The sequence below is a fragment of the Aptenodytes patagonicus genome, chromosome 2 (genome assembly GCF_965638725.1).
Source record: "Aptenodytes patagonicus chromosome 2, bAptPat1.pri.cur, whole genome shotgun sequence".
Taxonomy (NCBI): domain Eukaryota; kingdom Metazoa; phylum Chordata; class Aves; order Sphenisciformes; family Spheniscidae; genus Aptenodytes; species Aptenodytes patagonicus.
In genome coordinates, this window is record NC_134950.1 from 149,363,106 (window position 1) to 149,388,561 (window position 25,456).

The window sequence follows — 25,456 nt, forward strand, 5'->3', positions numbered from 1 at the left end:
TCTCAAAAGACAAAATTTCAGGGTAAGAGAGTGTACGTGTTTAAAATCCATAGATTGTCATCAATGAAGCTATAAAAGCTATAAACCAACAGTGTACACTGTTGAGAATACACTGAGCAATGAAGATAATCCTTGATTACATTGCCTTGTCAAGCTCCATCTCTCTTTCTTTTGGCTAAGCCAAAATATGATTTCAGTTTGGCAGAGCTCCTTTGTTTAAGGCACACTGGCTGCTGTCTCCTCTTTCCTTCCCTCTCTCAGCCCTGGGGAAAAGAATCACAAACTCAGTTTGTTCAATTTCATAGTGCTCTTTCAAGCTAAAATGTCTCTCTCTTCCTCACCTCCTGGAAAGGGAGTTTCCAGAGGTTCCATCCTTGACTCCTCTCCAAGTGTTTAGACACCACTTCTGACTGTCATGGAGCTACCTTCTTTTTGCCCAACTTTTTCCCCAAATTGCCTGATTAACTTTTCAGCTGCATGCTTTAATGAGCACATTTAGGTTGCTTGACTCTGGCAAAGCTGTCTAATGACGTCTTGGTTAAATCTCATAGATCATATTACAAGAAATGGTAAATTCATGGTTTTCTTTGTAATGTCAGAATCATTCTCTTTCTGTGATTATCCTGTGAGAACCTGGTATGAGAAACAGGGCAACAGAAGCTGAGACGTTTAGCTTCAAAAACATGTCTTATCCTTGTTTGTTTTCTGAGGTCTTCTTAGGCATTCCTCCCACAAAGTCACACCTCAGAAGTGTGCTCAGAAGCTTTAACATAATTTCTACTGAAATAATTAGACTGACATATTCCTTCTTCTAAGTGTATGCTAAAATATTCGGGTTTATCCTAGTTTTCTAGTATAGATCTTCTCTTTCATAAAGACAAGCTAGAAAGCACTGTTAAATCAGCTAATCTCCCTTTTTGCTTAAAATATCCAGCTTATCTTGTTTTTTACAAACAGAGATGCTTTCACTGGAAATAAAAACACCGTCCAGTTACTGATTTGGCACACTTCTCTTTTTCAGTGTTTCAAAGTATTTGGCCTTGATGAAAATGATACATTGACATGGCATGCTGCGCGGAACAATTGTATTAGTTTTGGAGGAAACCTGGCTACTATATCAAAAAAGGAAATGCAAGGTATAAAGTACTAATGTTTTGACACTGGATGAGACATCAAGTAATTCCTGATAAGCAGATTAAAACAGATGTTATAGCTTCTGCAATATATGCTATTATTTATACCATATTAATATCAAGTTATGTTGAATGAGAAATTGCACCTTTTGAGAAATGCTTGCATAGGTTTAGTGTCTTGATTAACTTTTAAAATCATAGCTCTGGGGCTAATATAGGACATGCAAAGGAATTCATACTGTTCAAATATTAAGATTTTGTATTAGGGGCTTGTCATATAATAAAAAGTCCATATTTTGAGTTTTTTAAGTGTACATGTAAAGAAAGCACACAAAGAGAGTAACATCCAAAACAAATCACCGTGCACCTAGCTGCTGAGCCAAATGCTGTGGGTGTCAGTGGAGGATGCATCTTCAGGCAGCAGAAGGCTCCAATGCTGGAGTCCCAACTTCCCCCTGTTCCCCTTGCCCTGCTGGACCTCAGCCTGCTGGTCTTGCTGCTCAGCATGTTGCAGGTTTTTTAGTGAGGCCTTATGTTTGCTCAGGAAATGTAATGGTCCTGAGGGTTGCACACGGGCCATCTCCTAGCTCACTCCATCAGTGCTTGTGGTTTATGCTTTTTTCTATAGCAGAGCGAGGACAGTCGAAGGACAGTCTTTTAGTGGAAAGTCAAGTCTAGGCAGGAGCTAAGGGAAACAGCATCTGGCCTTCCAAAAAGCTGAGGTCTCAGTATATATATATATATACTTGGTTAATAAGTAGTTTTATTTGTGTTATGCCTATTTAGAAACAAGTTCTTAAGTGTGGTTAACAAAGAAGTTACCAAAGAAGAAAATGGAGTGCACAGTCTGCAGACTCATTTTCTATGTGCCAAGGTCTAGAGTACTCATGTTAATTTCTGTAATACCATTAACGCATTTTCCCTGCTTCCTCAGATGATCAACAAGACAGAAGAGTGTACACATAAATTCCTTAAAAAATGTTGAAAACAATTTTATGTATCAAAATTTGCCCATCTTTGAGTTTGTAAATACTTTTTCAGACTTTAACATCACATGACTATCTGTTCTTTTTATTTTTATCATAAGATTACCACCTTATTAAAAAAGAGAAAAACAAACCCCATCATCTTGATTCCAGGCACTCTAGAGTCTGCACTGTTGGGGAAAGCTGCATTCAGTTTCCCTCCTTGTACAATTTTTCTTTTTTTCAGCTTTCCTCATGTCCCTCTTAAAAAACGCTGCAACTGATGCTTGGATTGGACTGAATGACATAAATCAGGAGCACACATACTTATGGACAGATGGAAGCCCAGTTTACTACACAAATTGGGCGAAAGGTTCCCGAAGTTATCATAGTAAGGTAAACATTAATTTCTGGTTATCACTCAAACTTTATAACTTTGGTAGATGAATGTATGTAGCTACAACTGTATTTTCTGTAGAGTTTCCTTTATGAAGATTTTTAGTGATCTTGTTGCTTTTGAAAACAAAATAATCATGTGGGAGATCTACCTTCACACATTTTTTTCAACACCTGCGTTTTGTCATGATTATTTTGTTATGAACCCAGACAGACGTTTGGAAACATTATGCAAAACTCAGACAAGTGAGCATTTCCCTCACTTTACCATGACTGACCAGGAGACTCAAATAAACCGTAGCATAGCAGTAACTGTATAATTTTGGGATACAGTGAATGTTATTTAGACTTGATGAAAATACTCAGATAACTGTGTATATTTACATTTCTTGGCACTGAGCTTATTGAGATAAATGTGTTGAACAAAATCCTCAAAAGAAGGAGACTCTGGATCTTCCTTTCTCATTTTTATCTTCTCCCTCTATATCTTCTATCAAATCTTCCTTCTGAAAGATCTCTTCTGCATGCTTTGAAACTTTCAGCACTGCTATACCATTTTGTGTTTATTTGCAAGCCAAAACTGAGTGTTATTCAATAATTGTAAAATGGCTAATGTAGAATACTGTACTTGATAGTACTACTTCTGTACTCCTGTGCTAGCTTTACCAAGTTTCTCTCTTTTTCATAACAGAATTGCTTTGAGTCCAGCTAAAAAGGGAAAAAGTTATGTGAGGTCTGACCTCTGCTGCCATCCAGGCTAGAGCTGGGTTTTGGGATCTCCAGGACTTCCCCATCTCACACATGCGTATGCTTTCTGCAGAAGGTTATGCCCATTTCTCTATACAAGTTGCTCCACATACACCTTCCTTCACTTGTGGCCAAGACCTGGGCTGCTGCCCCTGAGGGGGTTCGGAGGTAGCATGAGGTTAGGCTGATATGAGGTGGGGAGAGCTGCTGCCTCCTGCTGCAGAAAGCCAAGCAGCAGCTTCTCATGCTGTGGGAGGAAAAGGAGGAAGGTAAAGAGCCCAAATTGCAGTGGAAAGAGTTTGGGATGTGTCCCCCACAAAAAGTTGTTTCTGATCGCTACCTCTACGTTACTGCACTGTGGTGACAGCTTTGGATCCTAGTGCTGGATCGGAGCAGGAAGAGGATTTCGGCTCTCCAGGCAAGCTTCAGTGCTGAGGAGAGTTTCCCCATAACCTCCAGAAAAACAGCAACAGAGCTGAAATGTCCCATGGGCCAGACCTAGCACACGCATGTCCGCCTGCAGACACACACACCACTCACACATGTGCATGCACAGAGATTATATTCATACAGATAGTCCCAGACGCTTCTTCCTGCCTCTGTGCTGTGCTTTGCAACTCTCTCCATCATCCAAGTACAAACTTTCCTAGGGCTGAGTTGTAAATGCTTATTGTCATGTTACTGCTCCTGACCATTGCTTATGAGTTCATATATATGACCTTCATATTATTCATCTGTGTGTGCCTGTGTGTGATAGGTGAGTCTGTATACCCGGCAGGAGTAGGAATGTTTCCCGTCAATACGCATGTTTTTCTTGTTAATCTCATTTCCCCTGTAGGATCAATGTGTCTTTATGATGAAGAACCCTATTGAACAGTCAGGGAAATGGAAAGATGAAGAATGTAAAACAAGCAAAAGCTACATATGCCAGAAAAATTCTGGTGAGTTTTCTTTCACCGCTTTCTAGTACAGCTGATTTATTGTGGTTATGTCAAACTAGTGTTAAAAGTGACTTTCCCGTATTCAACCCGATTTTAACTGAAGTTAATCTGACGGTATCACATGCACTACAGACCATTTTAACAAAATGAGCACACATTTTATTTTTTGGAGAAAAACTCTTAACCTTTCCTATTTTAAGGACTAGACCAGTAAATAAAAAGGAATAAAAAAATCTATGGATCATCATGTATTTTACTATTTTTGGCGATCAGGTGGGAGAGAAAGAGAACAGTACTTTGTCTTTATATGGGTACACTCTTCAAAACTGAAATTCTACTGTTGTACTTAAAAGCACTGCAACTTCTTTATTTTGAAAAACTGCCCTGCTTCATTTTCTTTACAGTCTTACTCAGGCAATTTCATCAGCAGCAGTTATATCCCTCTGCTTGCTCATGGTGTGCTTACCGTACTCTCTTCCTTGTCAGAAATACAACAGATGTTGATATATCATGGAAAAAGGGGAGGACTTGTTCCCTTTAATGCGCTACATTGTTACAGTATGCTTTGGGAAGGTCTAGGGCTTACAAGGCATGTTCCTGGAGGTGATACAGATATTTATGCTAAAAGGTCATTCTGACAAGAATTAGAAAATTTTGTCACAGAACATGAAAACATGGCTTTCATCACTGCAGTGATAGTTGGGACACATCTTAATTTGTTATTCCAGCCTCTCTTAATTACTTAACTACTCCAGCACACTAGATCTTCTCTCAGTGTTATATGTCTAGCCAATATAAAGCATTTGACTTTTTTTTTTGTTTGTTTGCTCGTTACAGACCCCAAACTGCAAAAATTCCAACCCGTAGTTCCAATGTTTGGCTTTAACAATTATGGTGATGACCGCTATGCAGTCATCAACTACAAAATGAGCTGGGAAGAAGCACAGAAGAACTGCAGAGACCAGTCTGCAGATCTCGCCAGCATTTTGGATCCTTATGCTGAATCTCACCTGTGGTTACAAATATTAAAGCATGGGGAGCCTGTATGGATTGGTCTTAACAGCAACACCGTGAGTCCATCAAATGCTTGTGACAATCATACCGCTACCCTAGATCAGCATAGATCAGCCATATTTCTTGCTCAGAGGTTGACAGGATCCACTGCTGTGGGTGCTGTTTGCCCCCATGTGAGTGCTATCGGTCAGATCCATGAATGTGTGGCAGGCATCAAAACCTTGTTGAGGTACCTGACTTTCCTCCACTTCAGGGGTTTTACACATCTGAATGTTTGGCCATAATGTGAGAACTGCCACGCCTGCATTTCAAAGGCCACCAAGGATGTAGCTGCAGTAGACAGTGGCTTCAGAGGTAAAAGTGGCTATGGAGTTTCCACTTCCTATGCTGTGGTCTACCACACGCTTATGTGGGGGAACATTGCCATTTCTGAAGACACATTGTGGAGCATACCATGGAAACATTTTGGGTTAAAAACAGTTCTTTCTTTGTAAGGTTTTTTTAAGTTTTGTTTTAATTCACAGCCTAGCACTACAAGAGCTTGTGCTGGGCAACAGGGGAAATGGCAAGGTGCAGTTAGAGGCAGGAGCAGGCCTCTGGCAATGGGGACACCTTAGGCTGGTTTTTGGAGCTGAAGCCAGTGCCTTGTGAAAAACTGCCAACACGCTAGGTCAGCAAAGAGTGGAAAGGTCTGAAAGGGGAAGCATCTACTAGAGGCATGTAAAAAGAACATGAAAAAAGATGTAGTTGGATATTTGTGGACGAGGAGTTGTGAGGAAATCAAGAGGAGAGAGTTAGAGCTGGAGCTTGGTGGGACACAGGACTGAGAAGGGCACAGGTGCTGAGGTGAGAGAAACCAGAGTCGCACTTCAGTGAGAGCAGGCACTGGAAAACCAGGATTAGACAGGAATCTGGGATGAAACATGGCCAAGGACTTCAAAGGAAAAAGGACAGGAAAGGAACTAGCACAAAGAACTGGATGGGAGCCTGCCTCCAAAGATGGCAGGAAGAAGGGGCTAGGCTGCGCAGGATGGGGTGACAAGAGCCATGCATGTGACTAATGTTGGTCATCCTCTGCAAATAGTGGTGAAATCCACGTACTTAGCTTGTCTGTAGTAGCTGGTCCTTGCAAGAACTAGAAACCTATCTGTCCTAGTTTCGGCAGGGATAGAGTTAATTTCCTTCCTAGTAGCTGGTACAGTGCTGTGTTTTGGATTTAGGGTGAGAACAATGTTGATAACACACCGATGTTTTAGTTGTTGCTAGGTAATGCTTACACTAGCCAAGGACTTTTCAGTTTCCCATGCTCTACCGACTGAGAAGGCTGGAGGTGCACAAGAAGCTGGGAGGGGGCACAGCCAAACTGGCCAAAGAAACATTCCATACCATGTGACATCATGCTCAGTACATAAACTGGGGAAAGCTGGCCGGGGGGGCCGCTGCTCGGGGACTGGCTGGGCATCAGTCAGCGGGTGGTGAGCAATTGCACTGTGCATCACTTGCTTTGTGTATTATTATTATTATTATTATTATTATCATATTATTATTATTATTATCATTTTATTTCAATTATTAAACTGTTTTTATCTCAACCCACAAGTTTTTCTCACTTGTGCTCTTCCAATTCTCTCCCCCATCCCACCGGGTGGGGGACACTGAGCGAGCGGCTGTGTGGTGCTCAGTTGCTGACTGAGGTTAAACCACGACACTATCACAAGCCCTGTTAGCATGGGTGGCAGAGGTCTGTGGTGTGTGACCCACGAAAAAGGTCATCAGTATTCCTCTCTCCAGTGGAACTTCTGCTTTTTCTATTTGCTTTCTAAATATACAGAGAAGCCTGTGTTAGAGGAATGCTGACAATAGTTTCTCTGCAATCTTTATTTGATCTGTATGTGTATGTGGACTCCTTTGATAAAATCTTCAACTGTATATTCACATTTGTTAGAGCAAGGCCCTTTGCCCATTTAGTGCATGAGTCAGATGGTGTGAATTGAATAACATAGGTTGTGTGCTAAATAAACATCTGTAGGACCACTGCCCTAACTGCTGTGGAGAGTAGAAGTCTGGACCAGACTGTTATGTGTTCATGACAGAGGACAAATTAATTTTGTGTGAGAAACCGTGATTCTGACTTTTACTGATTTTTACATACCTTCAAGTGCAATCTTAATGTTCTTTCAATCTAATTCTTGTATGTGACATAATCTTTATTGTCATTTGTTTTTAGGCTCGTGGCCATTACACATGGTCAGATAGAAGGAGGAGCAGATATCATAATTGGGCCAGTGGAGAACCAAATAAGAACACAGCCTGTGTCTATTTAGATTTGGATGGTTTTTGGAAGACAGCATCTTGCAACGAAACATTTTTATCTCTCTGTAAACAATCCGATGGTAAGTTGTGAATGGGAGAAATGTGATTTGAGAGGCTGGAACTTAAATTAATGGCTTTATTTGAATTTAGCTTTTCCACACATGCAAAGATTGTGATAGGTGGTGTATGCCTTGTGATAAACTATTGCTTTTGTTAAGGAAGAACTCCCAGACCAGTGTGTCTTGAGTGATTTCCAGACATTTCATTTCACAGGCCACTCAACACATGGACATCATAAAGACAACTGCAATATTTCATGCCACATGCAAGAGTTCTTTTCTGCATCCTTGTTTGTCAAGAACTGCAGAATTGATCAACTTTAGTCTAACTATAAATATATTAATGATATATTTTTACATTTAAAAGTATCTTTTGTAATGTTGGGAGATAAGAAACTTCTGTCAGCGTAGCAGCCGAATGGATTAATTTATATTTGTTAGAAGTGTAAGATCCTGGGAAGCTTCTGCTGAGATACTTTAGAGCTCAAATGTTGCACCTAATTTTCAAACACATTTTAAATTATATATGAAATTTATGATCTCTGCACCATACTTCACAGCAAATTTTATATTCATTTAAGATCTGCCTTGGCTTTAATCAGGCGATGCAATAGGCTACTCAGTCTACTTTTACATAGTTTAGGATGTCTGTACAAGGGCAGGTACAGACAGCTTCTCTGACCAACCTTGCTACAAACTGGCTGGACGCAAGCCACTGGCTTGTGGTGGTGGTGTCAAGATCCTTTATGTATACTGACTCATTCCTTACTCTGTTTCACAAGTTTTAAGTAAAAATTGCCTTGCTGAAGACAATTGCAGTTAGACTGTGTAAGCCTTCTTTAGCAGATTGGAGAACCAGCTCCAACCAGTATACTTTACTACTAGTTACCATGTTTAGTTCAATCTTTTATCATTAGTTAAGTCTATGGGATATTCCTTTTCCTTGAATCACTGTCAAATTGGTAGGGCTGATGTGTGATGGAGGAGTACATGTTTCCCTTGGCTTTTAAGACCCCACTGAAACCTGCATGTCTTCTTAATAGAGTTAATCCCTAGTGAACCACCACAGCTTCCTGGAAAGTGTCCTGAACTGAAGCGTGGTAGATATTGGATTCCCTTCCGTGGTCATTGCTACTATGTTCACACCACTTCCGAGGAAAGCTGGCCTGATGCTTCCATGATGTGTATTCAAATGGGTAAGTGCCTTTTTTTATTAGGATATTTTACAGGTTGTTTGTGTGTTTGGTTTTTTAATCCAGAACCAAGAGATAATACATAGATGTGTGTGTATGTATATAAATTATAAGCTACAACTAATTTAAATTTATTATCAAGCTTTTCTACTATATGAAAAAGCTGATCATGAAACATGTCATGATTGTTTACTGAGATAATTTCTAATGGAAAATCTTGCTGAAATTATATGTAATATTTAATTGATATTTTTAGGTGCTTCTCTGGTTTCCATAGAAGATTCAGCTGAAATGAACTTTCTTTTACTTTATTTGTCTCCACTTGCAAGTGACTTCAGAAAGTTTTGGATAGGATTGTTCAAAAATATTGATGGTAATTATTTCACAATGCATACTGAGATGAAAATAAATACTAAATAAACAGAGAGAATACTAAATAACACTAACATACTAAATACTAATACTAATATACTAAATATTAAATAAATATTCAGAGAGAAATCAACTGTTAAATGTTTAATAGCTTTTCTACTAAAATACTTAAAACATAAACCACCAAGAGGTCTACACTTTTTGTATCTTTACTGTAATTAGAGTATATTTCAGTCTGTAAAAGGTTCTACCTTAGCACTGCAGTAGTTGATTAAAATGTTTCCTGTCACTTTTTTTTACTCAAATTGCTTGACATTTAACCAGTGTTAGTCTTTTAAGAAAAATGTTGTCTTGTAATTAAAAGCTGAGGCAGCCTTAAATTGAAATTTATTTCTAAACAACACAGGGGATAGCAGCTCATATAAGCTGCCTAGCAACATTTCTTAATCTAAATTTCAGGGTTTTTTCATAAACTTTTTGGTGGAACTTTTTATTTTCATCTAAAAATATTTCAGCTTTTTTTTTTTTTTAAACTGCAAATTTGATCCTGTTTTCTATATCCTTGTAATTCTGAAGCCTGTTTTTCATGGCAGACTTCGAGGGTACATCTCCAGAGTGAGTCTAGACTGGGCTGCAGTGAGTAGCCTTGGCCACAGCTGCCCAAGTCCCTGTCTCTCACCACCAGCAATGGCAGGCACCTTGTGGCATAGTGGGCCAGGTTCAGCTGTTCTAACTGAAAACTAACAGTACCAATATCCTGATAAGCTGCCATGAAAGCACACCCTGAGGGAGCAGAGATGGCAATTATTCCTGCCTGATGGGCCTCAGCAGGAGATGAGCAGGGAGTTGTTATTATTAAAGAGAGCTGATTCAATCTGCAAAGATAATTGATTAATCCAGCTCTAATAAAGCAGCTATTCACTGATCTTGGATACACACATAAAGAAAATCTCCTGAGCAATCTGGATCCTTGAACTGCAGAGCATGGCTTGCACAGGTGCTCTGCGTTTCTTAAGGCTCCCAGGCACAGATGAGTCCTGGGCACAGGCTGCAGCTAAAAGTCCTCGGGTAGCCTGGGCATGTCTTCCTTACATCACTGACAGCCACAGCTCTGAAAGCTAATGGAGTTAACTTTGTCTGTGAGCATTTACATTTGGTACACTCCCATCTGAATATCTCTGGCTGTTAAAAGAGTGAGAAATGAGCCCTCTGTGATGCTAATTTAATCAACTAATAAATTCCACATCCAGTGTTGTGCCCGGTAGACTGGAAATGATTCCCCACTTCATTCACTCACTAGGTAATACTTTTAATTTTAGGGGAATGGATATGGACAGACAGAAATGCGGTAGAATTTGTCAACTGGGAAAAAGAAGAGCCTACAGCAATTTTTGATGAACACTGTGTTGAGATGGATGTCTCAAGTGGAACCTGGAGCAACTATTACTGCTCTGTTGAGCAGAATTTTATTTGCAAAATCCCAAAAAGTAAGTACTGAATTTCTGTGCACTGGGTTATTTTAGAAGTAGTGGTTAATATACATCAAGCAAAACTGCTTATGCACTGGGTACGCTTTATGCATTGATGCTGACGCATGTGCATCTGCATCAAAGCCAAGAGTAACTTCTGTTAAGGACAATGAGAAATAATGTTGGAGAAGAACCTGAGTCACTGTTTCCTCCTCTCAGTTTAAAAGCATTGATTTCTTGGCATTTGCTGTACCCTGGGGTAGGGCAGAACATATCACCTGTTGAGAGTTTGGAGAAAATTCATAGTAATTATGGTTAGAGTGCTGCAAGGGGCAGTAGAAGATGAACGGATGACTAAACTAGTGCTGAGAGGAAAAGCAGACACTCTCCTGATAGCTAAGCTGAGGGGCAGAAGTGCAGAGTCACTGAGCGCCTGCAGAAAGAAGGTGGGTGCTTCACTGGTACTGCTGGTAGCAGTGAAGTGTGCTGGGATCTGCTGGACGAACAAGCAGAAAGTGTCAAGTAAGGGTGGGCGGTGGAGCCCAATTCATTTCTCTGCTGACAAAGGCATAGGGAGACATGCCAAGACAACCAAACAGCATAGTACATTTCATTTTTAATGGTTACCTGTGGCCCTGTAGTTTTTTGGATGTCAGCCAATGCAAAACCTGAGTGTGTCACAGGCTGGGGTGAGTCCCACTTGTGTGCACAGCAGTGTTGCATAAAGCGTGAAGGATGTAAATCTGCACACATGCAGCTAGCGTGAGTCGCTGTATACACATGGATTCAGCTGTGTTTGCACACATCAACTGGGAGACAGTATGAAATAGGCCAGATTTGCCATTGGCAAACAGATCCACTGCACAAATAGTGGAATGCAATCGATTGCATAGATGCAATGTGGAACCAATTGAGTCTCCTGCTTGTGGATCTCTACATGTCGGCAGGTTGGCAATGGAGTCATCCATGAGCTTTGTAGGGCCCAGACAGCCAGTCCTGCAAGCAGTTAACTGAATCATACTCCCCAAGCAATGGAGGGAGGAAAAGGAAATTGCCTAAAAATACAGCTTAAATGCTGTTAAGTACAAATGTGCTTTTCACTTTTGCAAGTGTAAAAAATTGAGTTCTTCAGTGTGAAGCCTTACACTGTGGAAGTGTAAAAACTTTGAACATCTCTCTTCCCTACCAAAAAAAGTGTTCAAAACAATTAATAGTGAGACAATAGTTTGGTGTTTGGTTTTTTTTTTTACAAATATTTTTAACAAGAATATTTGATGGATTCAGCCTGAATTGTCAGGAAAAATGTTTTCATATATTTTTCATGTCCATGTACTGTGTTCAGCTCTGGGGGCCCCAGCACAGGAAGGACATGGACCTACACAAGTGGGCCCAGGGGAGGGCCACGAAAATGATCAGGGGGCTGGAGCACCTCCCCTGTGAGGACAGGCTGAGAGAATTGGGGTTGTTTAGCCTACCGAAGAGAAGGCTCTGGGGAGCAGAGCAGCCTTCCAGTACTTAAAGGGGGAAAAGTACTACAGGAAAGATGGGGAGGGGCTCTTTATCAGTGAGTGTAGTGATAGGACGAGGGGTAATGGTTTTAAACTGAAAGAGGGTAGATTTAGATTAGATATTAGGAAGAAATTCTTTACTGTGAGGGTGGTGAGGCACTGGAACAGGTTGCCCAGAGAAGTTGTGGATGCCCCCTCCCTGGAAGTGTTCAAGGCCAGGTTCGATAAGGCTTTGAGCAACCTGATCTAGTGGAAGGTGTCCCTGCCCATGGCAGGTGGGTTGGAACTAAACGATCTTTAAGGTCCCTGCCAACCCAAACCATTCTATGATTATTTAAAATTTGATAGGAACGCAAACTAAAAATAAGTATTTATTTCGTCTTTGAATGGTTGCTTGCAAACTGTGTATAATAGATATTTTTTAATTTTAAAGTTATTGAAGTTGAGCCAACTCATGATTCACCTGTCAATAAAGGTAAGCTGGATTCTTATAAGCCCATTAAACAGAAATTTCAACAAGTTTATAGGCATTTATTATTTACAAGTGAAATTGCCTCCAGAAAAGCTTCATTTAAATACCCATTGAACTGTCATAGATGATTTTATTTTAAATCTGTTTGAAAGGAGAGCTCTTCTGTGAAACTGGATGTCTTACTGAATTTTTTTTTTTTTTGCTTTACAAATGGTATACTGTAGTACAATATAATGCTCCTTTTAAAAGGAATATAGAAGAGATTGAGCCCAATTTTGCATTGTCTATCTGGAACATGCATCTATTTTAACTGCTATTATGGCTGTTCAGTACTTTTACAGTTCACTCAGGTGGTTTACTTAGGGAGATGTTTGTTGTATGCAATAGCAGTCTCTGGCCATTTGTAGTAATAGTTCTGTTTTGTCTTTCACAGCATCAAAAAATGAAGCTGCTGCTTCATCTGCAAATAGTTTAGGTGGAATGATTGTTATACTGATCTTCCTTCTGCTATCAGGAACTGGCCTTACATGCTATTTCTTCTATAAAAAAAGACGTGATCGACAAACAATTACAGCCAGTTTTGACAATGCCATATACTGTGGTGATGCTGACTCTGGAACTCATGAATCAAATTGTCTTGTGACCAATATTGAACAAAATGAGCAGGCAACAGTTTAATAAGCAGGGTAATCTTGGGCCTGATTTTGAAAGGAATTAAAGTGCTGGAATACAAGAATTCTTAAGGCAAAGCAATTTTCTCCCATGGAAATTCTAGTTCATTTTGCACGGGATGCTTCTTGCTTTCTTTACTAGCAGGAACAAGCAATCTTGCAAGGCAGATCCAGAGATCTGCTCACAAACTGTAGTACCTGGGAGGACTGTTGAACATACATGTGGAGCTACACCGTGTAAGTGAACACTCAGGAGGTTCCAGTCTCTGCATGGGTCCAGCATCACCTTTAGGCACAAGAAGAACCATGCTCACTGCAGGCAACTGTGAGAACGTGCTCCTTAGCATGCTCCAAAAAGTATATTCAGATCTGCAGGTATCCTGAAAATGCCACCCTGATCTCCAGCACAGACTGGCAGAATTGCACAGGTTGGACGGGACCTCCAAGCTCATCTGGTGAAGGTCCCTGCTCAAAGCAGGACCAGCTCCCTGCCTCAGCCAGGCAGCCTGGTTCTAAGTAAAAGTTCTTCTTAAACAGAACAATTTATCATAAAAGCAAAAATAACAGGAAGGAGGGATGGGATTATTAAATTTCTATACATGAATGAGCATCCACTTTTTCTAGTCTAGCATGTTCTTAAATGGCAGTAACGATTTGTCTTTACCATCTTGTGAAACAGTGTGTCTCATTGCTTCTTTATCCCTGACATTTGAAAGTTTACCCTAATAAACATCTAATGAAAGTGTTGTAATTTAAGACTACTTATGTGCTGTGCTGTACTGCTCTAGCAGTTTCTGAGACAGATTCTTATATATTTGATAGCTCTTGTCACGTCTCCTCTCCATATTTTCTGATAGCAACATTAGTTCTTCCCTTTTTACTTCACTGGCTACATCTTCTAGGTCTCTAATCCTTTTTGCTGTTCCCTTCTAGACCCTGCTCTGTGGTATGTAGGTCCTTCTTGACAGTACATTGCATCAGTGGATAAGATATTTCAGGTGAGATCCTAACAACACTGAGCAGACCAAAAAGATCAATCCACCATTGTAACACTTGCCATAAAGGACCCTTCTGTCTGAATTGGTTCTACAGGATCTATAGGTTTGGATAGAGAAATGGTTACCAGAAAACAATAGGCCAAAGACAGGAAAGGTGCCTAATGAGAAGTTAGTTTGTGAAAGTTTCCAAGGACTGATAAGCTTTACAGACTAGTAGTCCTGTTGCGTCTGTGAGAACTGAACCAAAAGTTTGCTGGGACTGTACAAGGCTACCAGTGCACGTAAGTGTCAGCAGAGGATTGTATAACTTGGACCACATCCAAGACAGCAGCGGCTGCTATCTGATAATGAAGGGTATGACCCTCTGCGGGACTTTCCAAACATCTCCCGAGAATCCCCTGGAGTGCCAGTATGGCTCTCTGCAACGGAGTATACAGCTGGGATTCGTTTCCAAATATTGCTTCAACCAGGTAGCTGTGAGTGACTGCCTGTGAGTGAACTCTGCGAGTGAAGAAGTGAATGTGTTGTGTGAATAGTTATTTGCTATTTATTATAATAGCTTGATTCTATTAGTAATAACAGCTTAGTGAAAAAAAACTTGTTCTAAGAAATACTGGTTATGATCTGCATTTCCCCCCATCCTTATCCCCTGTCAGTGAAAAGGAATTTACAAGAAACTTTGGTTTGTACATCCCAGTATGATGCTTTTTCTTCTCAAAGTTTGTTTCCTCTCAGGTTTTGGATTCCAAATTCCTCTCCTGCAGCTAGATTTCTGAAGGAAAGCTGTGGCTGCCACTGTATTTCATACCAAATCCTAGCTAATAGACCTGCTCCAAGAATGCTCCTCAGATGAGTCAGATCTAGTACCTAGTTTAAAGACACTGATTATATGGAGGTATGAAATAGGTGCTCATCGAGGTGCTTGGACACATACCCAGAAACAGATATGGGGGAAATTTAGTGCCAAAATCAAGCTTTTTGCCAGGCCTAGGAACCTTCAAGGTTAAGCTGCTGTAAACAGAGATTTGGGGGACCACAATTTGCCAATTTGTCCAGCTTCCACATGGATTCTGGATTTGGGCTTACGTGCAACATAATAGCATTTATAAAATGCCTCTCCACATAGGCAAGACGTGGAGACCTACTTTCTCAGTTGCTTGCCCTTTCTTTCTTTATATTAGGGTGGTATTTTAGAGAGAATGTCCTGCCTTTTCTCACCATTTTCATTATATCCCTAAATTGTAACTATAACATGGCTGAAAAAGTAATTGATTCTCAATTTGAACTTATTAGAATGTAAGAAGTTACTGCCTTTAGGGAAGGAAAAGCTGTGGAAGAATTCACCATTGTAACTTTCTGTAATGTCAGACGGTGACACAGCCATGGCAGACAGATGTACAAAGAAGAATGGAACATCCTCCTCCTCCTAAAGAATACCAGTTTACAGAGAAACTATTTGCTAATATCGGTACCAGTAACTTGGAACAGAAAAGAAAATATTAGCTGCAGTTCCTTGGCTAAAGCAGGAATCTAAAAAGAAGTTTATGAACTGGAAGTGTTCAATTTTGTCATTTAAGTTTCTGAAACTAGGAGACTGAAAAAGGAAGTGAAGAGTAATCTGGAACAAAATGTAAGAAAGATCTATAAATACAAACAGAATAGATAGATAGTTGTGAAATGAACTTCAGGCCAGATTCCAATGGGCAAGAGCCAGATTTTCTGGGGCCAATAGGAAAGGTTTGAACTGCTCCATAAGCGTAAAGTTGTCCCGATGTCACCGTATCCGGACACAGGAACAGTTAGGGTTCATTTTGTCTCTTTTCATCCGTGTCCTTATCTGACATACCCAGCTTTCTCCCTTCTATGACATTCTGCAAGGCACAACTTTTAATTCACTATCTGTTAAATAATGATATCTAAAAGCATTTTAAGGATATGGTTAGTGGTTCTGGTTCCTCTGAGGAAATATTTGCTCTCATTTCAGGAGAATGCACACAGTGCAACCATTATACTGCCTTTTTATCCAGACTCTTGATCTAGACAGCTAGATGAAATTAATCTCACCTACTTTTAGAACTAGTTGACATAATTCTCCTTTATAGTCAAGAGTTAGGAATATACATGTAGGACTTGCAGTTGTTCCGTGGTCCACCAGAAGAGGTTAATGACGGGACAGAGGTTCTGGAGGTAGGAAGAAATAATATTCAGTAATGGGAAGAATAGGGGTTCATGCAGTGAGAAACAAAGACTGAGGTTGGTAAGAGGATGGTACAAAAATACAGTGTGAGGTGTCCAAACAAAAGGAGATCAAAGCGAAAGGCCAAGAATTGGTCCAGAAGTGCTGACCATCCCTGGGAGAGCCAGGCAAGGCTGGGCCGGTCAGCAATCGGTCGGCGAAGCAGAGGTCTGGGAAATGCGGATGCTGCTGGGAGAAGTGCAGGGGCTTCAGGGGATGGTTGGTTCCTGCAGAAGGATAGGACTCCTGGTTATGGGGAAGCAATGGGGGGTAAGCATGCTTTGCATAGGAGAGAGCCAAGAGAAAAAGCCAGCTGAAGTGAACTGTTGCCCCAGGAGCCCAGCTGCGCTGTTCAGACCAGGGAAGAGGGCCCGTGTGTGGATGGGGAGGGAGCGGAGGGTATAAAATATTTGTATGTTTGTTCCTATTTGCACGGGTACTCTGTGTTCTTTGGAAAGGCCACAGCTGGGGATCAGGGAAGAAGACAGGCAGCCTTTCCTCCTTGCCCTGGCTCCTGATGTCTGTCATAGGGCAGAACCATCTAGAAAGATGAGGAGATGGTTTCTTCCTTGAGAGTGGTGAGTGTGCACAGGGTGGGGGGATGCTTTGGAGCATCGTGCTGGAGCGCAGAGGATGGGAAGGAAATCAGGGTTTTCCTAAGAGGAACAGAAAGTGGACTTGTGGGGAAGCCTCTGGGGTGATGGAAGGGAAGGGGTTTCTCCCAGAGAACTACAGAGGAACTGTATGGGCTGTTTTGCAACCCAAGAAGCCACTGAGAGAAAGCTTACAGGCAAGCACTTTCTCTGCAAAGATACTGTGGAAAGTGGAGACATTTGTTTTTAAAAAAACCTGTTAGAGAACAAAGAACACCCCTCTGGTGCCCTGGGACATGTTCAGTTTGAAGAAAAGGTGCCTGTAATTACACCTGCTGGATCTGGCCAGCTTGGGGTCTACTCTTGGGGGGGGTGGAGGGAAGCAAAAAAAACAGGAAGAAAAAAAGGTATATTGGGTGTACGATGCCTGTGATCAGTGCGGGGAGTGAGTGGGATGAATCAGCTGTCAAGAGGCAGGTGGAATAGTAGCGAGGCTTGATTACACATCTCCCATCTGCCCACAGATTTCTCCTGCACCCCATGTTGCAAGAAGATTGTTTTTTATTACCGGGCAGTGGGAACAGCAGCCTTTTCTCCTGGTGATAGTGCTTTTAATTTCAGAGCTACCACATGGGATGGTGATTGTTGTTCAGCTGCTATGTGAAAGTAAGCTTCTCTTAAAGGCACAGTTTGCTGTGTACTCTGACTTAATGATACATTTAAGACCAAACAAAATTTAGGATCTGTTCAGAGTTAAATCTGTTTACAACAAATTTTTAACAGGAAATGGGAAAGGAGAAATGTGCAATCTCCACACATTGCAAAGATAACAAATGTCTGGGAAAGAAGAGAACATTTCACTTCCTGACTGATTATTTGTCAAAGCAGCTACATTTAGAGCACATAACAGGGAAGCTGTTCATTCTTAGTTGGATTAAAAATGAAAGGGAATTGATTATGCCACTAAAAACTGGTTTCATTATAATTACTTTACTGAAGATGTGAAATTTAATCATATAAAAACTTAGCATAGTGACACAAAAGAGGGAAGGGATTTTAAATAAATGAGGAAGCTAGAAATAAGATAAAAAGGAAGGAAATCCTTAAATTTTGCATGAAAGCTATTTGCATTCAGCTAAAGAATCACAAGAGACAAGCACGTTCTATGAATTTTGTTCCTTTAACTATTTTCCATTGCTTCTTGTGCGCTTTTATAATTTGACTGAAATTGTACTGAATACTAGAATAATTTCAGTTTCAGAAGTTTAATATTTTATCGTAACTCACTGCAAATATTCATAAGGTGTTTTTTTGCTCAATTATTCATATGGTGTTTGATAGCTCAAACAATTAAAGTGTCATTCAGAGTGAATTTTGTAAACAATTTCTGCCTGTTCTCACACTTAGTGTGTCAACATAGATAAATTTTTCTATGGAAATGTCATCCATGATTGTAGAAATACTCAAAACTCAACTGGAAAAGGTCCTGAGCAACCTTTGAAACAGTATATAGCTTTGAGGCCCTGCTTTGAGCAAGGGGTTCAATCAAATGACCTCCAGAGGTCTCTTCCAGTGTAAACTATTCTATAATTCTGTGGCCAGTAGTGGTATACAGGATTATGCTTTTAGGATGGTATACAGAATTATGCACTTTTGATGAGCTAAAGCCTGTGCTGTTGGAAAAAGTAAAGAAAGCGAGCAGAAAACGTGGCAGAGGCAGGGAGGAGGCATGGCCAACACTGTAGGAAGCAGCACCGCTCTCCTGGCTGCCTGGTGGCCATATGGGCAGTGCTAGCACCCACGTCAGGCTTAAGCTTTCCACTAGCAGGAGATCAAAGCACAGATGCCACAAGCACCCTCCATCAATGTCATTTTTGTGGTGTCTAATCAGGTGCTACTAGCTTGAGAACTGTGGTTTATCCTCTCCCTGTCCTCATCCCCGTCCAGAAGTGGACCGATGTCACTCACCGTTCCTGCCAGCCTTGCAGAGTGCACTGGCAGGGACTGTACCAAAGGGAGCAAGAAGAAGACATGCTCCAGGACTACTCAGTCACAGCCATCATGTCCCTGTAGCAGCCCCCCATGCCATGCCGAACTAGAAAAGAGAAAGGGATAGGCTCTCCCTCCTAGCTGTAGGTGACCACAAAATAAGCTCTTAGATCCAAGAAAACCAGTGAGGCTGTTTGGTCCTCCTTCTCAGTAGGCATATGTGCCATATATGGCACAAGACCTGGGCCAGAGGAACTCCTACCGGGGTAGAGATGCCAGCAAACCAGCTGCTTGGGAGAGAGGTCAATAGCCTACTGCAAATAACATTAGAGAAGGGATGATAATGTGTCCCTGGCTGCTCAAGTCATTGTTGGGAATGGCAAGTCCCAGCAATAAGTTCAGTCCTGTACCCTGCCCTTTGAGGATGATGGCTTCTGCCTTGGGTTTGTAAGCCTAGCTTAGCTGATGAGGTGGTTTTGGCTAATCAAAAACCTTAAAGTTTACCTTAGGGGCTAATTACAATGCCCAAAGCAAAGGGAAGTGGTCAGTTATGACCAAAACTTCATATTTCTAATTCCTGCCTGAATACTATTTCTAAGTATTTCTTGGTACCTGTCAATATCCTCTAAAGCCCATATTAAGTCAGTAATTGGAGGAGTTGGGGGACAATTGCTGTTTGGAAAACAATATACACTGAAATTAATTTTAATGCAGCATATTTTTATACAGCTGAAACTCAGGTATAGAGTCCTATTTATTGTCAAAACCCAGCAGTTCCATCCATTATTTTTTTAAACACACTTGGAAAAATTCCATTATCCTGAATAGATTTCTAAACTTTATCCAAGTCTGCTTGAAATGGTCTACAGACTGGCATCTGAAGTGTCCTGAAGTGACAAAGAACAGCAGAAAGGGCTGACTGAAAGTGTTTATATGACCTACCTTCTGTGAGACATTTTCTCCAGCCGTGGCAACGTGGATCCCTGTAGAGCCCTATCAGGCCTACGCAACAGAATTGACAGGGATGTCTACTTGAATTAAGCTAGTAACTTTGGCTTTTATCACAATTCAAGAAGAGCTCTACTGGGTCATATCAAAGGTTTGTTTAGCCTAGCATCCTGTCCCTGATGGTGTCCAAAAACAGGTGCTTAATGAAGAGCACAAGACTTGGCAAACATCAAGTGGTAGCTCCTTATTTGCCTCTCGTGGCCTCAATATCTGCAGCTCAGGGATTTCCTGAGCCAGAAGTGGTGTTTTTGCATTCATCTGTATATAGAAATTAGCATGCAATTAACCTTGGGTTTGAATTTTACCCTACTCTAGCAACTCCACAGTAAGTCCTCAAATAGATAAATTTTAATGTGCAATAAATGTGATGTGATTTACTCTGATTTGCGTGGAATAGGAAAAAAAAATCTACATAGAGACTTATCAACAGGTTAGCTAATACACTTAGTCTGTACTGCTACAAAATTTTCCTATATAAATAAGCCCCCAGAAAGCCAGCAGAGAAATAGAAGATAATTATAATATAATATAATATATATAACATATATAATATAATATAACATAATATAATATTGCAATATTTCTTGGAAAGAATAAAATATTTAGTATTTCTTCAGCATGCTTACTTCTTTTTTCTTCCTATTGAATCCCTTTGGATGTTCTGATACTTCACATGTATCAAGACAATTTCTGACAGCACTCCTCTTCACTGTGTTTTTCTTACCATTTCAAAATTTTAATTTCTTTTCTGACAAATTTATCCTATTAAATGCCACACAGAGTGAACAGCTTAGGGCAGTGTAGCATAACTTACAAAGTGTCAAAATATGAAAAGATTTTCTAGTGGTCTGTACATCAGAGGGCAGAGATCTGGTGTCCTTGAAGAGATATATTGTTTTTTTTCCTCAGAGTTAAAGACATTCTATAATCCTGCTTAATTCCTGTTCTCATGCCAACACAGCTTGACTCATAATTTTTCAATTGATGACTTCTAAAAGAAAGCGTCTTTGAAGAAAAATATACTTCTCTTTTTTTGTAAGTAACCTGATGGTAGACTATTCTGGTTTAGTTCAGAGAACTAAAATGTTGATTCACACCTTTCCATGAAGAACAGTGGTAGCTCTGTGTATGTATTATTCTTTACTATTGCTTTCATTAAAGGAAACTTTCTCTGGTCAGTCTTTCCTTGCATAGGAATCTTCAATTTTGCATTTCATTTCACAAGCCAGTTACTGCATCTTCTTTATAATGTTCATTCTGCATTTTAGTTTATGGATGTTTCCTGCCGTCCCTCTGTGCCCCAGTGTTTGGGCTTCGTCAGGAAATGTACGTGCCCAGAAAGTGCAGGACTGAACCTCTTCTAAATATTGGTGAAAATAGTCCTCATACATTTTTATATGTAAAAATACCTGAAATGAAACAGCCACATTCATGCCAGTGTGAGTAATAAATACAGTTACTGACAAAGAATAAGAATGGCAGAAATCTGGAATCATATCTAGAAGAGCCAGCCTGTTTTGTGAATTTGTCTGTAGATAACATGAGCTAAAGATCTCGTACCGCTGGTAATGCTTTAGGAAAAGTCCTGTGATTGCTGAAAAAGGGCCAGAGATAGTAGTGAAAGAAAGTAATTCCTTACCCTATGCTTTAAAGTATTCTTGTGATTTTTACTGTGTTTCAGGGAAAGCTAGCTGTCCGTTTAAGTCATGGTCTGCTCTTGATTAGTGGGTGAGTGACTTTGCTGTAGCTCTGAGTCTGCCAACGAGACCAGGCACAGACATTCACAGCCCCTTCAGACGCAGAGCAGGTGTGAGGCATGGCTCACATGGCTCTCTGGCACCTTTCTCACTGTTTAAAGCAGATCAGCCTGGGCACGAGGCTTCGGCTTGCAGACAGGAGTGAGGTGATGCCAGACCAGCTCAGATCGCTGGCTCTGGCACGTAGGCTACCAGCGGCTTCCCTCACGTGCTGCCGCCCTTAAGAGCTGCAGCCTTTTTTATTTACCACTGAGTGGAGTCCTTATCAAGACTGCAGATGTGCAAGGCTTGATTCTCCAATCTGCTGCATGACATTTTGCTCAGAGCAGCTTGGCAGTGAAGCTGTGCCTGGCATCGCAGCCAGACGGTCCAGGTCATGGGTGAGTGCAGGGCTCATCAATAGGGTACCACAAATACAGGATTACCTTTTTGGGCACTGTTGTCAAATCCATGGTTTCTACTAATGGTTTAATACAGGCATTTTTTTATTTAGCAACTAAGAGGCCTGTTTATAAAAGAATATTAGTTTCAAAATACATGTATCTTTACTCATTATAGTTCACTGGCACTTGCTTTGGACAATGTCCTGTATCAGATACTCACCCTGGATCTCTTCCTGTGGCCGTGATTACTACATTAACCCACTTGGAAAACTGGCTTGATGCTCCCATATACTTAACTCCTATGGTCAATTAGATGAGTGCTTCCAGTAGTAAAAGTTGCAGCTGGTATTCTAAATCAGGGTCCAAAGCAGATATGAGGCTCCAAGCAATTGGACTCCCATGTCCTCAGGAAATTAATTATAGCGTCAGCGTGAAAAAAAAAACCAACAACAAAACAAACCAAAGAAATCAATTGAGAAAAGAAAGTAAGGAGGCAGAAGTTGAAAGCAATGTTTTCCTCCTCTTCATGTTTCTGAGTGGCTGTGGGTACATGTTGTTTGTCATCCTGCGGTCACTTATCTTCTGTCTCCCAGTATCAGATTCCCTCCCAAGACTGCTATCTACCTCTCAGTCCTCTGCTTCTTGTTAGTATCTTAACCCCTGCACATTTCTTGCCAATTCCCTGTTTTCCTCAATCTCTTCATGGTGAGACTGATGTGCAGGGACCATTAGTTGCTGGTCTCTGCAACAGCAAATTGCAGTGGAGGAGCACACGTGGATCCAGTCTCTTCCTTCACATCATTCCTGTCTGTGCAAAGAGACAGAGGCAACAGAGGAGAGAAAAGGACAGAGGTGCTTCACCTGGTATGTGAAGAAAAGTAGGTGGTGATGCTGCACATGGGGTGAAGCAGTTATCCAGCCATTCTAGTTTGTACGCAGGAGCAGTATCATTCATAGATACTCAAAATGTAAAGTTCAGCAAGGCAATTGCAAAAATAACAATTATAATTCCTAACATACAGCATCCGTGCAAATCTGTTGTGGTGCTGGAAATGTCAAGTTCTTAGCTGATAGAACTGCATTTTACTTCAGAGTCTTATAAAAGCAATCAGTATGTAAAGCTTCAGTACACAGACACACTGTGTTCTCGTACTGGGATGAGTCACTTCCATGTCACACTAGCTGTATTGTGAAATGTGTCACTTCAGATTTATAAGCTTCAAAAATATCTAATTTTGAATTTAGGAGGGATTTCAATCATGCTTGAATAAACATATTCTCTTTTGTTCTGGATGCCACTGAAAGGAAAGTGCAAATAGAGTTTCTTCTAATACTAAAGTAAGCAATAGAAGGCATGACATAACTTAAAGGTTAAAGATCTTAGAATTTTATATATCCTGTGAATAGGAACCTTTTATCATATACATAATAGAAATAGGGAACTGAGAAGGTCCTGCCCAAAGGCAGTGTCAGCTAAAACTAAGCAGCTGCTGACAGATAGAACCTCTTACAAAGTTTCCAACAGTGATGACGATTTCACCCCTCCCTTGGGCAACCTACTCAAAGCTTCTGTACTAATAATGTCAGTGTGCTTTGCAATGTTGCCAGCTCCTCAGGACAGCTGGGCTAGAGCGGTCCACATCTGTGCTAGTAATAAGCTTTTGGTTGCTCCAGAACAGGCTGGTGGTGGCTGTGTTCAAACTGCTTCATGGGAATGGTCCCTCGAATGCTGGACATGCCAAACTGGACCTAGAAATCCCCTTGGGGCCTCACATCGCTGGCATGGGTGAAGCACACATGCCTGCATCCATTTACAGGATAGACAGCTCTGCAATAACGCCTCTTCCTGAGCACTGTTTAATTTAAATTCATTTGCCAAGTTTTAATAATTTATTAAGTACACCTTTTGCCATTATCTGAGCTGTTAACATACAGAATAGCACCAAATCTTTCCATAAACCCCTCGTCAGTACACCTCCAGTTCAACATAAACTGTTAATTACTGCTCTTTCCTTAGGGATTGACTATGATTCCTTACTATCTAGTTATCCTTTCATGATTAACAAATAGTACCATTTTTTCTACTACCTTTCCAGGAATTCAGTTTAGTCTGCCTGGCTTATAATTCCTTGGTTCCTCTTTTTTCTCATACTGTTTGTTGTTTTCTGATATGCTCAAACCCTGTCTAGCTTTCATCAGTCTTTACTGAGAATCGTAAATCTCTCCAAGTACTCCAGCCAGTCTCTAAGTGTTAAGACTAACCAAATTCATCTTCTTTTTTAAAAAAGCTATATATAGTAGATGAAAATAATGTATGGGGTTGTGCTGCAGCCCAAACATCACATTTGGTTTTGATCTTTAATCTGTACTGTTGTTTTATGCAAAGTTGGGCAGAACTTGTGCAGAACTAATCGATGCTCATGGTATAGGAAATGATCTTGCAAATATTTGCTCGTCTTCTGTTGTTTACATGCCTCCTAATGAAGCGTCTGACAAAATGTTACTGAAATGAAGAGCGTAATTTAAACAGTGCATGCATATGTTTTGGTATGAAGAATTAAGCTCACGAATGCAGTGACACTGCCTCATGTAAAATAACAAGGAAAATGTATTCTGCACTGAAGCTTTCCAGACCAGACTTATGTTTGATAGACTGTGATGCTGCCAAGAAAAAGAGCGAGATTACTAAAAATGTGGGCAGGAGCCCAAACTCATTTTAAATGCACATTGGCTTCATAAATATGGAAATTCAGCTAAGTTAAGAGCACTCTGTACATGCAATGATATGAACAGCATCCACAAAAGTGTACTTTGATGGATGATATGCCTACTTAGATGAATGTTTAGAGGTCAGTGTTAAATGAAGAAGGCACGACATTGGCTGCAGAGAATATGGCCTTGGAGAGTACTTCAGCTGGGAGCTGGCCTTGACTTGAATTTGAAGTTTTGACCAAGGCTTACCAGCTTTCTAGAGGTAGTTCAGATCATCCTAGCAGTTTTTAATGCTGTGTATCGTGACATGATGTCTTGTATCTGAGGAGCTGAAAACATTTTTCTACATGTCAGTTAGAATTCACACCACCATCATTTTGTGCAGATGTAAAAGTTAGAGGATGTATGGTTTGATTGGAAAGGAGGAGGGCCTGATAGGTTGCACAAGGGTAGAGCTGGGAACAGAATCACTAACCTTTAACTTTTTCTGTGTCCGGAAATGTTGAAAATCAGGGCAGGTTTGGGCA

General features: G+C 40.6%; 1 protein-coding gene across 1 annotated transcript in view; it reads left to right on the plus strand.

Moving 5' to 3' along the window:
* Positions 1-14,003, plus strand: part of LOC143157116 (macrophage mannose receptor 1-like) — a 33,178-nt gene extending 19,175 nt beyond the window's left edge. Inside the window, exons 21-30 of the mRNA XM_076331643.1 lie at positions 1,022-1,136; positions 2,346-2,494; positions 4,080-4,182; positions 5,020-5,252; positions 7,424-7,589; positions 8,612-8,764; positions 9,018-9,134; positions 10,453-10,620; positions 12,544-12,585; positions 13,016-14,003. Coding sequence (XP_076187758.1) covers positions 1,022-1,136; positions 2,346-2,494; positions 4,080-4,182; positions 5,020-5,252; positions 7,424-7,589; positions 8,612-8,764; positions 9,018-9,134; positions 10,453-10,620; positions 12,544-12,585; positions 13,016-13,260 — 1,491 coding nt within the window. The 3' untranslated portion in view covers positions 13,261-14,003. The remainder of the gene's footprint in view (positions 1-1,021; positions 1,137-2,345; positions 2,495-4,079; positions 4,183-5,019; positions 5,253-7,423; positions 7,590-8,611; positions 8,765-9,017; positions 9,135-10,452; positions 10,621-12,543; positions 12,586-13,015) is intronic.
* Positions 14,004-25,456: the final 11,453 nt, after the last annotated feature.